This window comes from Podarcis gaigeae (genome assembly GCF_964106915.1).
Source record: "Podarcis gaigeae genome assembly, chromosome: 3".
NCBI lineage: Eukaryota > Metazoa > Chordata > Lepidosauria > Squamata > Lacertidae > Podarcis > Podarcis gaigeae.
In genome coordinates, this window is record NC_139680.1 from 13,463,863 (window position 1) to 13,476,559 (window position 12,697).

Here is a 12,697-nt window from a genome sequence, read left to right on the forward strand (position 1 = left end):
TTTTTTTTTAGAAAAAAGCACCAATTATTATTATTATTATCATCATCAACCTTTATTATGGTCCAGAGACCCAACAAATCATTACAAAGCAATACGCAATCCATACAGCCTACCTCCAGGTTAAACAAGCATTTCGTTCAGAATATAGGGATCATTGCTTCTTGCAACCACTGATAAAAACTTTGCCACTGCTAATGTTCTAGCATTTGTCCGGTCTTCCAATAGGAACCTGACATAGTGAGCCTCTGATTTTCCTGGGAAAGGTACCAGCAAGGGTAATATCAGTTCAGCCCTAGCTTGCTCATATTTTGCACAGTGCAACAAAATATGTTTTATGGAATCGATGTCTTGAGCACATGAGCAAAGTCTGTCCTGGTAGGGAACTCCTCTCAACCTGCCATCCAACACTGCAGAAGGAAAGACGTTTAGTCTGGCTTTGGTGAAAAGCCTTCAATAATTTGGTACTGTCAGGTTTTTAATGTAAGATGTTAACTTAAATACATGCCCATATTGTACCCCTACTGCCAGCAGACTACAGACTGCATGTGATCGAGATTGAAAGTCACTGTGTGCATTATTATTATTAATTCTGCAGCAACATGGAGGGAAACCTTGAAGTGAGCGCCGTGGCAATAATGTTCTCTTTTTCTCCTTTTGATATTTCCAGCGGCCGAATGCTTAAGCGCTTTTCTTGTCTTTCAGCAATGGGTGGATGGACTCCGATCAATCATATGTAACTTTCGAGCTAACAATGTCTGCCCCATGACATGCCTCAAGAAACAGTAAGCCTTTTCTTCCCTCACCTCTTCAATTCTTGTTTTCTTTCTGGCTGCATATTTCTTAGCATGCATTTTCCAAAAAAAGATTCCTTTCCTTACTTGGTCCAGCAGGAGATAAATATCTGGGCAGTCTGCAGGGGACATTCCCCACAAATTCAAACATCCGTGAGAAATGTGGTGTTAATTTATTCTTCATATTTTTTTTCCACAAATAAAAATGTTCCCAAAGTCAAATACGGTCTCAGGAGTAAGAGAGTTCACTGGTGGACATAACAATCTGTTGAGAGATGATGCTGTGGCTGTTGGCCCCATCTGAACTTTTCCTGGTTCAGGAAGGAGAATGTCTGCCCAATTATGTATGTTCTGGTTAACATTTTGATTTGTAGTGGGTCCATTCCCCCACCTGAGCTTCTTCCAAGAATTTTCTGAAATGGCAAGAGTTGAACCATTCAGGATGCTTCCCCACCAGCCCTCCATTGTATTTAGAATTCCCTGAAGCGAGTTTATCTCCTCCTCAATTTATAAGCCCTCATTTTGATTCTCCAAAAATTCCAGCATCTGCAATTGAAGATAGTGGCAAGGTGTGAAGGGGAAAGCTTTTATTCAGCCCCAAAGCCTAATCAACAGCAAGTTTACGGGTCAAAAGAACTCTAGAAAATCCAGTTAAGAGGGGCTTTGGGGTCCTACGGCCCCCAGATCTTTTGAGACACTCATTTACTCAAAATTCTGTTGTTTTTTCATCAAAAAAAAACCCCTCAGCCTGTTGATGTACTTTCAATGGACAGAGTTTTTTTGGTCAAGGTTGTGGGAGCTTGAGGACATTGCCAAACTAAAGCTCAGGCAGAACTTGTTTATAGCCTCTCTGTAAGCCCCAGTCTGTGCTATTTGGCTATAGCTGGGACCAGAGCTGTTGTCAGTCCCATGGGCTTAAGGGACTGGATTCATCATGGTCTCCCTCATGGAACATAGGAAAATCACGATGAAATTCACCTCAACACCAAGTGGATTCTAAAACAATTTGCATGTGTTTTTCCAAGGGTATTTCTCAGATCCCTCTCAGGGTGAAATCTGTGAGTCCCACATTATATACACATCAGTAGAAGCATGTACAGAAATATGAGGTACTTCTCTGCTCCTCCCCGCCCCCCACTTTATTTTAGCATGTGAACCAATATGTTTTCTTCCCTGTTTTCCCTTAACTTCTAGCTGGATGAAACTGGCATTTCTGACAAACGCTAATGGCAAGATTCCAGTTAGAAGGTAAGCACATCGTGCAGTTGTTGAGTGATGAGCCCAACACCAGTTGTGATCCCCCCCCCCAAAAAAAACAACAACACTAAGTTAGAGTTCTTTCCAAATCATACAGCTCAGCAGGGATACTGAATTCTGTAGCCTAAAATATACATTGGATTTGTAGCCCCAGAATGCCAATGGTTGCTGATATATTTTAAAGGGGGGAAAATGTGAGGAATGGTTGAAACCAATAGATCATCTGTTGAAATAAGGTATATTCAAATGGGGATCACTGTGGAAAATCCTGATACAATTTCCGTGGTCAAATATCAGCGCCCACAGACAAACCATAAAACATTGCATCAGAATTGTGGTATATCTGAAGACTAGTTATCATAAAAGATTTGGATTGAACTTCTGCAGGGGAAACTTGAATGCCTCTTTCTCACTGCCAGCATCAAGAATTTGAGCTCTATGAGGCATGGGGAATCTCTTTTTAACTTGGAAAAGATCCTAAAATGTAGTGCCTGGTTGATCTGGGATCTCTGGGCTGCTTTGGATATGAAGGGAGTCTAAGTTGTCCTTTCCCTTTCTAAGTAATCTCAGGGGAGGAGGGAAAATTGGCTTTATTATTAGAAATAAATAATGCAGACCTATGGAACTGGAAGAGGGACGCAGGTGGCGCTGTGGGTTAAACCTAGGGCTTGCTGTTCAGAAGGTCGGCGGTTCAAATCCCTGTGACAGGGTGAGCTCCTGTTGCTCGGTCCCTGCTCCTGCCAACCTAGCAGTTCAAAAGCACGTCAAAGTGCAAGTAGATAAATAGGTACCGCTCCGGCGGGAAGGTAAACGGCATTTCTGTGCGCTGCTCTGGTTCTCCAGAAGCGGCTTAGTCATGCTGGCCACATGACCCGGAAGCTGTACACCGGCTCCCTTGGCCAATAAAGCGAGATGAGCGCTGCAACCCCAGAGTCGGCCACGACTGGACCTAATGGTCAGGGGCCCCTTTACCTTTACTGAAAAAGCAGCCACTCTTATTAGTAAAGTAGATCTGCAGCATGTGTGAATGTGTGTGTTCAGCACCCAAGGGAGCCTCTGTAGGTAGAAGAGGTGTTATGCTGATGGGAATGCAAAATGCCCTTTAAATAACATATCGATTGTTTTCCTCTAGCATTACCAGAACTTTTGCATCAGGTAAAACTGAAAAAGTGATCTTTCAAGCACTTAAGGAATTGGGTCTTCCCAGTGGAAAGGTATAAACATTTAATATTCAAGAATATTGGACTTTATTTTTAATCTGTGTCATGAGTAAAAACAAACATTGCCGGTGGAAGGTTACTCACGGCCACTTTTAACCACCTTTAGCAAACTATCATAGGCTTGCCGTATTTCAGAAACTCTGGACACAGAAGTTGCTGAACTTTTTTTGCAATTATCTCGATAGACAAAAAAGATGTTTCTGAGCTATTGTTAAGGCCTTTCGCCAAAATCATCCCTTCCGACATGGGTTACCATACGTCCGGCAATGTCTGGGAAGTTCCAGACGTATTGCCAGCCCTACTAAATGAATTAGTTCTTTTGCAAAGCTGCTGCTTCTTTGGCGATCACTCGTAGCTGAATAAGATTGTGAATAAGATTGTCTTCAATAAGCACAGTTTTAACAGTGAGAATGTAAGTGATTGTGGAGGCCAATTCTGAATCCACACGTCCTTCCACAGTGGGGGCATAGGTTTCTGGGCAGGAGCTGATCATGGTGAGGGTTTGCCAAGCGTGCCTTCCTCTTAGCATGTTTCTCCCTTTCATCCTGAGTTTGAGCATCTTCAAAGCCCATGACACCTTTGGTAAATTCTCCAGTTGAAGCACTCACAGGCCAGTGTTTCCCAGTTGTCGGTGTTTATACGACATGTTACACACTAAACATGACACATACTGCTGTGAATGTATCCCAGTACTCTTGCTTTTTTCTGTCAAGTGATAACAGGCAAGACACTCAGTGCTTCCATTTGTTATGAGCATTGTGCAAAATGGTTGTTTTCATCCAAGAGGTTCTACTTGCCAATTAGCATTCCAACAGTTCTTTAGACTGGTGTCCTTATGCAGGAAATCTCCTAAGTGTCCTGTGCTGCGTTAGTCTCAAACAGTAGTTAGATCTGGGTATTATTGGAAAGAATATATTGGAGCGCTGTTTTGATTCAGTATTAATTTTGAGTTTGTTGAGTAAAATATTATGGAAGTGTTTGGGGCCTAGTATAGTCATGTTTCCTCTTCCTTTTCAGAATGATGAAATAGAGCCTTCGGCCTTTACTTACGAGAAATTTTATGAACTGACTCAGAAGATATGTCCTCGAACTGATATAGAGGATCTTTTTAGGAAAATGTAAGTTGATCGTAATATAAAATGAATTTAATTTTCTGATTACTGAATCCAGGGATGATAAATATTACTGTGCCATGACTTTTTTGCCATATTAATATTAGCAGTCAGGTCTACATTCTTCTACAAAGCTTTACCCAAAGTAAATGTTCAGGCTGCGTTTTTCAGGATCTTCTGAATTAAGAGAAACATCCGGAAGGAACTGTTTTTGAATTGGCTTTACTAACCTATAATATTAACCTGCTATTTTTAAAATTATTAACACAATATGTAAACTAACTAGGTTAAGAAAGTCTTAATGTCTGAAATTTCATACACTAAGATTTTAATGTGGAAGACTTACATGTTGGTTTGTTAATCCCTTTTATCTGTTAAATAATGAAATGGAGAAAAAGTTCCTGTTCTGTAGAAAACAGTTAATATTACCCATTACAATAGTGACTGCTTTGAAAACACAAAGCTTAGATCAGTGGTAGAATATTAGTTCTGTGTTGAGAAAAATAAAAAAAAATGTCAACATGTAAATCATATCTGCTGTAGCATCTTATATGAAAACTTACTTTTTCTAATAAATTTCTTTTCAGCAATGGAGACAAAACTGATTATTTAACGGTAGACCAATTAGTGAGCTTTCTAAATGAAGTAAGCTTTTTCATACATTAACTACCATACAAGTCTGTCTGCCGTGGCTTGCTTCTTCTCATTGCATGATCCATGCTACCATCTGCTGTGGTTTTGATCCGCTGATCTTTCCATTTTGGCAATACCCAGGTGCAAAAATCAGCTCCATCTTGATACATTCTCCTGCTTTCTTCATGTGGCTTTGCAAATTGCTTGCGTTGATTACTTGCCGTAGTGTGTAGCTGTTGTGTGTGCGTGTGTGTGTTATTGACTGCTTTGTCAATATATTCAATGTAATTTTAACTGAAGTGATCTTTTGCTTTTAGGAGCCAAATGTTTCTGGACCAATCCTTCTAAATATTGATGGGGAAGCAGAGGGGAGATTGAGAATTGGGCTTCTGCATGTAGTAATCGGAGTTCTTAGTGCCCATTTGCTATTTCAAAAAAATGTGTGATGCAGTGTTTTTCCCCTAGTATGCTTTCTGATGAATTGTAAGAAGTATGGCACTGGAAGTATGTCCTTTCCAAAAGCAAATTGATGACGATGTAGTATTTAGTGAGTTAAATATCTGGATGAAAAGTGTTCTTCATGGAAGGTTCCTTTATTAATAAATGTGTTAAGATGAATACACATGATATTTATGTGGCTGAGTCAAAGTATAGCCTGCAATTCATTTGTCTTCAGCTAACTCTTAATAGTCAACTGTTCTATTTCTTCAGATATAGATCAATATTCCCCATCAATATTTAGAAGGATTTCTTCGTATCTGAAGAAGTGTGCATGCACACGAAAGCTCATACCAAGAACTGACTTAGTTGGTCTTTAAGGTGCTACTGGAAGGAATTTTTTTTGTTTTGACTATGGCAGACCAACACGGCTACCTATCTGTAACTGTTCTATTTCTGTTACATAGTGTCCTGTTTCAAGCAGGATGAAGGGTGGGCTTTATTTTATTTTATTTTAAAAAAAGGTTGAAGAGGGATTGTGTAAAAGATAAATTGTATCTCACCCTCCTTTAGTCACCGCTCTGCTGTTATTGTTGTTTTAGGGACTGATTTGCCTACCATATTTCCATTTGCTCACTTTGGGGGGCTGCCCCTACTCTCCTTACAGTTTGCTGGAGTTCCTGTCACATCCTCTCTCACTCATTATGGAACGATTGCCATTGACCCTTGCTCAGCCACTTTTGTTCGTTCTAGGATGGTGCCATTTTAAGTCAAGCAACTCTTCTTTCTGCCGCTCTTCCATCTCCAGTGCTCTTTTCCCTAAGTAACTGAAAGAGGATTCAGGAGTGCTGATGATATGAAAACCATGAGTTGTTTGGGCAGTGAGAGGAAAATCAGAAAACAAGGGAGAACGGCAAGGAGTGAAGAATAGAACCCTCCTTTCACCATAAATCTCATCTATGAAGTTTCAAGTGCTTTTCTCTAGTATAAATTTAATTGAGTGAAAGGTTCAAGGACATTCCCTTCTTTAAAGTTTTTAGGCCTGATTGCTTAATTTTTCTATACAGTGAACGCTCGGGTTACGTTACCTTCGGATAATGTAACTTTTGGGTTGTGAACGCGGCAAACCCGGAAGTATACACGTGCGCATGCACAGACGTGCTCTATCGCGCCACGTGTGTGCACAGAAACAGTGCCTCTAGTTGCGGACTTTTGGGGGTACATACGGACCCCCGGAACTAATTAAGTTTCTATTTGGAAGGTATTGCACAATTAATTTATTTCAGCCAATAGACCAAAAAAGAAGAGGCACACAATACACAGGAATCTCAGATTCAAAACAGATTCAAAAGTGCAACACAAAAGCAATCATATGCAATTATAACAATCTCATTAGTCCTTGGAGATGTTCCTTTTAGTTTCAAGTGGTCAGTTGTTTTCATGTTCTCACTGTTACTCATAGAGATTTAGTCACCACCTTTGGGGCTTTTATCTTCTGTTGACTATTTAACATAAAATGGAACTGACATTAGTTTGGTCAGTAAAAGACCAGTCATATACTGTTGAATCCCAGCATAGAAATTATAAAACAGATGGACATGTTCTACAGATTCTGCCTCCTGGTTATTACAGTCTTAGTGAAAGAAGGCTGTCAATATATCTGCCCCAAAGCAAATTAAATCAGGCCAGAAGAAAAGCTTAATTAGCAACTTACATAATGCTGAAGTAGGAGTGGGCCGTAAGAGTTACCCAGAAACAGATTGTACATGAACAAGCCAGAAGTTCTTGAAATGAAATGCCCCCATTTTTTATTTATTTTTGGATGAGATGGGGCTCACGTATTATCAGATGTGCTTTGGTTGCATTCAGACAATCATATCTTAACATATTTCTAAAGCTGAGAGATCCACAAGTGTTTTACCTATGGAAGTAGTCATTCTCCCTTTACAGTGAGCCACAGTTAAACCATGAAGTCTCAAATTAGCCATCGTTTCTGGTGTTGCCTGAACTGAGAAACTATGGTTGGCAGCTTTAGAACAAGACAGAAGCAACTTCAGACCATAGATGTAGGAAACAATGACCGACGAGGGATGGACCATTGATCAGATACAGCAGGACTGGTGCAATGAAGTTTTAAATTGGATAGCATAGAGAGAATGTAAAAATCTTGAGAAAAATATGTAATGGCGGGAAGGATGCAATGATTTCTTGTTTACAAGGGTTTTCTTGCCTCTTCCCCTTCTGTTTCTATTTTCCTGTGTTGCCTATCTGTGAACTGATACTGGGAGTTCATGTGCAATGTAGTGAGGACAGGGGATGGTTGTTGCAATATCTGAAACTGCCCCTCTTTGTTACGCAAATGTTTTGAGTATTTTATTGGAACTGAAGATGGTGACCTTTCCACTGCCCATGTGCGGTATGAATTTGTTGTTGGCACATGCAGTTACATGCATGGTGACATTCTATTTTTATGTGAAACTCAGCAAGGGACCAGCATATGTTGTGCTGCTTTCATATTTCATCAGCTTTAACTTAGATATCCAAGAATTCAGTGTAACTTTCAGTGCGACTGCTTGTAGCAGAGATTGCGTGTTCAGACCCAGAAACCACCCCCTAAATAAATTCACACGACTCAAATTTTTGGTTTGGTTTTTGGCAGAATTTAGGCCACAACTTTATTGATTACAGAAAGTGACTGGTTGCATAGACTCTGGTTCGACTAGTTCCCTGCCATGCAGGTAGCACTGACCCAGGGCACCAGCATAGGTCAGCCAAGGGTGAACACCTGGATAAGCGGAAAGCCGGGAAAGGGCTAACTCCGCCACCCAAATGTCCCCCTGGACTCAGGCACGGGCACAACCCCCTCACAGGGGTTGACCAAACCATCGAGTCCCTGGATTCCTTTAACGGAATACCCTTCACATAGGGATGGCGAGAGCGTTCTCCCATCCCTATCACCTGAACCAGAGCCCAGGCGAAACCCAAATGGCACCAGCCAATCAGCCAAGTGGGGAAAATTCCTGTCGTACCCCTGTCCCAATGACAGATGACACACGACGGCATAGCAAGGTCAAGCGCAACAAGCCCTAAAAGTAGGGAGAGGTGGGCGGGTATTTCAAATGCACGCACCGAAAGAGGAAGTTCTTGGTCACATGAATGGGCATAAATAGGTCCCTTGAACCGTTTGGACTGCATCCCATTGGCCAGATTGTACCCAGCTTCAAGGGACCAATAGGGGTGTTGTGGCTGACCAAATGTACCCACCCACAACACAGGGTGTCGGTTATCCAGGTCTCACCGCAATATGTGCCCTCTTTAAGGGAGGACCTGATTTAAGAAATGATGCATTCTCTGTTGCATGTCTTGATTTGTCAATGTCTGTTAAAAATTAATATTAACTTAGACAGTAGACACAATGAATGTTTTCCCTATGAAGAACAGAACCTCAAAATACTTAAGAAATTACAACAGATGTCTCTTAGACTGTCCAATCTGCAACATACGGTGCTCTGCATTCAATTTTTGAAACCCTCATAAGTGAAGTTCACACCCGGACACTTACTTTAGTTGAAGGATTTCTATAGTTACATATTTATTTTGCTTGCATACGCTTAGAAGTCTCCCAGCCGAAATGTACTTATCTTTTGGTATTGTTATTCAGTGGCGAATCAGGCCCAAAACGTGCTGATCTAATCCACAATGAAAGTGTAAAACCCTTACATTCTGTAGACTCTGTTAGTAGTTAATTTGAACCCATTTTTAAAACTCATCTTCTCAATTTTTAAAAAACTGTAGCTGCTTTTTGCTAATTGATTTTATTTTGTAAATCACTTTGGGCCATATTTAGAATGCAAACAAACAAACAAACAAATAATAGCACATTGTTAGTGGAGACTAGTCTCTTAGAAGCGATTTGAGGTATGTTTGGCCATCTTGCAGAATTGAGGCAATAGCAGTTCAAGCCCTAGAATTTTAGAAGTCTCCTGCAAATAAATCTGAATTCACAACAATAGTTCTGGCTATTACACAATTCACATGTTTCATCTAATGAAATTAAGGATGCAATTCTATGCACACTTTCTTGGAAGAAAGTCCCACTGCTAGGGGGTGATTTTTCCTTCCTGTCTCTTTGGCAAAAACTCCAGTCATCTCTCTGGTCTTCAGTTTTCTTATATCCTGATATATCCTCACCTGTGAGCTTTATTGCTCCAGCTTCACCATCCCCCACCATCTGAAAGCCGCCTGCTCCAACAAATTATTCCACCCTTTATACTTGGATGCCGCATATGTTTGGAATTCCATCCTAGAACTCCTTAATGAATCACTCTTCAAAACTCACCTTTCCCATGAAGGCTTTGGCACCGTCCCTTAGTTCCCATACCTTGCTGAGCCTGAAATTAAGCCTAAGCTAGTGTAACTGAAAGAACTGTATATTGCTTCCCCATTCACCCCTTCCTCCTCGTCTCTACCTCTGATGTTTTTACTGTGTTGAATTTTAGACTGTAAGCTTCTTGGGGCAGGGACCTTGTTCTCTGGAAAGTGTCGTGCATGCTGGTAGTGCTACAGAAATAAAAACAATACACAATTTTTTCCTCTGCATCCATCATCAAGTAACAACTTTGTCAGAATGCCGTAAATCTGTGATTAAACTTTGTATGTGGTTTAAACTCAATGGATTGCATGTTCATAATTTGTTTAATGTCACATTTACTTTGCATTTTGGTGTTGTGTTATTTTCCATTTCGGCATACTGATAATGCAAAAGAGCTTGTCTGTCTCATACTTCATAATATGATACAGCTGCTTTAACTCACTAGATCGCACAACCTTGTTAAATTGGCATTTCCCCAGGCAGTAAAGTGGTTCACAATTCTCACTACCAAACAGCCATTTATAATAAATCATTGAGGGAGCAGGTGAAACTACAGGTGTCAGTCATTTCTTTTCTCATTGCCCATACAGACATAATGAAGTGTCATATGATAACATTTTCATTTCCAATGAATGTTGAGGGGGTTTCTTCTCTAGCATTACCCAGTCTCAGTGGAATGTGTCTTTTCTTGGCTTTTGTCGACTTCTCCTGTTTTCCATTGTGTTTTTAATTTCTCCCCCTCGCTGCAACCTGTCTTCTCTTTCTCAAATCATAACCACCATAAAATAATCTCTAATTCCTTCTGTTGCTCATAGTTCAGATCCTGCTCACAAATTCACCATACTATAATAATGCTTTTTTTCATTTTGTCTCAGCCCAACCTTAGCAAGCATAGTTACTGCAAGACTCAGTATCTTACATTGCAATGTGCTTGATAAAATGGGCTTTTGAAGTTTAAGTGACCAATATATTAATGAGGAGATCCCTCTTTCTGTGAGATATCTTCACCACTACTTCTAAAAAGAAAGTAAAATTGATGACAGCAGTTCTTTGCATCTTTGATATTTATAATTTTGTCCCATAACCTGAGCCCTACTCTTGTTTTCTTTGGGGCAAGATTGGCAACTGACGTAATCTTTCTACTTAGTAACAATTTCCTTCTTCCATGTCAATGTTTACTCCCAATAACTTCAGCTTTGTTTGTGTTTATAACCAGAAATGTGGCTGATTAAGTTATTGATTGATTGTGGGAAATTCTTTAAATGAAATGCAGCATGGTTTTAAGGTTCTTTATGTAGAGGCTTCCTCTTTGGATAAAAGCAGTAGTGGTTTTGTACATGGAAGTTTAAAATAGCAGTGAACTAGTTCCATCCATTATTTAAAACAGATTTCAGGAAAGGGGAGAGGAAATTATTAAGGAACCCTGAAATGGGGCAATAAATTATTTGCAATGTGCACTGCATGTGTTTCTTGTGTATGAACAACATTCATACACGTTATCCAATTATACTGAGAATATTTAATAATTTAGCTACCAATGGTTGGATTTTAAAAAAAGAAAACATAAACATTGAAACATGCATTGAATAATTGTGTTCTGGTTTTAAAACTAATTATCTGTCCCCTTCCCATGCTCTCATTAATAAGAGGTCTGTAGGAGTAAAGCTGTACTCTAGTTATCCCTCTAAATCCTGTTTTTTCTCTCTAATCTTAGCATCAACGAGATCCTCGGCTGAATGAAATTTTATTTCCGTTCTATGATCCCAAACGAGCAATGCAGATAATTGAGACATATGAGCCAGATGATGATTTAAAAAGCAAGGGTAAGAACCAGAACATAAATGTGTGATCATTTCTATAAAATGTACTGCTTTCTGCAAGATCCATCTTAACCTTTAAATCCTATCTTGTTCCTCCTTGAAATAAGCCTCCATTGAGGTGACTCAGCTATTTCCATCTTACACATGGAGGATTCAGCCTAAAAACACCTTTGCCAAGTCTCTAGTACTCTCCAATGAACCTCATTTACCCACATTCAGAAGATGCTGCAAGCCCTGCGTGGTGCTTTGAAACCCCAACCATCTGTCTAATTGGATCTGCCAAGCTAGATTGTGATATGGATCTGGCCTGAAGGGCTTATAAGGTTGGCTCCAGAGATTCGGATTCCGGTGTTGCAATTTCATACCTCATGGTTTATTGGGACTTGCAAAGGCCCCGAAAAACACGGTCAGAGCTTTAACAAGATGGAATGAGCTCTGCTGGCTCAGCACATAGGCTTGTCTAGTCCAGAAGGGAACAGGTTTGTGCAGCCAATGCACAACAGAATTTAATTCCTGCTCATTAGCTGAGTGGGGATTGGAGCCCTTGGCAGAAGTACACATGGAAGCAGCTCACACCTGTGAACTACTTCAATGAGGCTTTTGCAAGGGCTTTAAGACAGCTCCTGTGCTCCCAATTTGAGCTTCCGGAGGCTCAAACTGGAGTGTGGAGGTAAGTCGTAAAGCCTTAATAGTTTTTGTTGTTGTTGTTGTTAATACCACACCCATCTGGCTGGGTTTCCCCAGCCATTCTGGGCGGCTTCCAACCAAATATTAAAAACACAATAAAACATCAAACATTAAAAACTTCCCTAAACAGGGCTGCCTTCAGATGTCTTCTAAAAGTCAGGTAGTTGTTTATTTCCTTAACATCCGATGGGAGGGTGTTCCACAGGGCAGGCACCACTACCGAGAAGGCCCTCTGCCTGGTTCCCTGTAACCTCACTTCTCACAGTGAGGGAACCGCCAGAAGGCGCTCAGAGCTGGACCTTAGTGTCCGGGCCGAGCGATGGGGATGGAGATGCTCCTTCAAGTATACTGGTCCGAAGCCGTTTAG

At 40.5% G+C, this 12,697-nt stretch overlaps 2 protein-coding genes across 14 annotated transcripts in view; one reads left to right on the forward strand and one right to left on the reverse strand.

Moving 5' to 3' along the window:
- PLCB4 (phospholipase C beta 4) overlaps positions 1-12,697 on the forward strand; it is a 665,275-nt gene that overhangs the window by 135,753 nt on the left and 516,825 nt on the right. For all 13 annotated transcript variants that reach the window (XR_014561903.1, XM_083730054.1, XM_083730046.1 and 10 more), the window contains 6 exons: positions 703-782; positions 1,986-2,039; positions 3,181-3,262; positions 4,286-4,386; positions 4,968-5,025; positions 11,538-11,646. Coding sequence is in view for 12 of the 13 variants with exons in the window: in XM_083730054.1 (XP_083586180.1) it covers positions 703-782; positions 1,986-2,039; positions 3,181-3,262; positions 4,286-4,386; positions 4,968-5,025; positions 11,538-11,646 (484 nt within the window). In the remaining variant the exon portion in view is untranslated. The remainder of the gene's footprint in view (positions 1-702; positions 783-1,985; positions 2,040-3,180; positions 3,263-4,285; positions 4,387-4,967; positions 5,026-11,537; positions 11,647-12,697) is intronic.
- The window catches only part of PAK5 (p21 (RAC1) activated kinase 5), a 264,301-nt gene that overhangs the window by 36,245 nt on the left and 215,359 nt on the right, over positions 1-12,697 (reverse strand). The window lies entirely within an intron of this gene.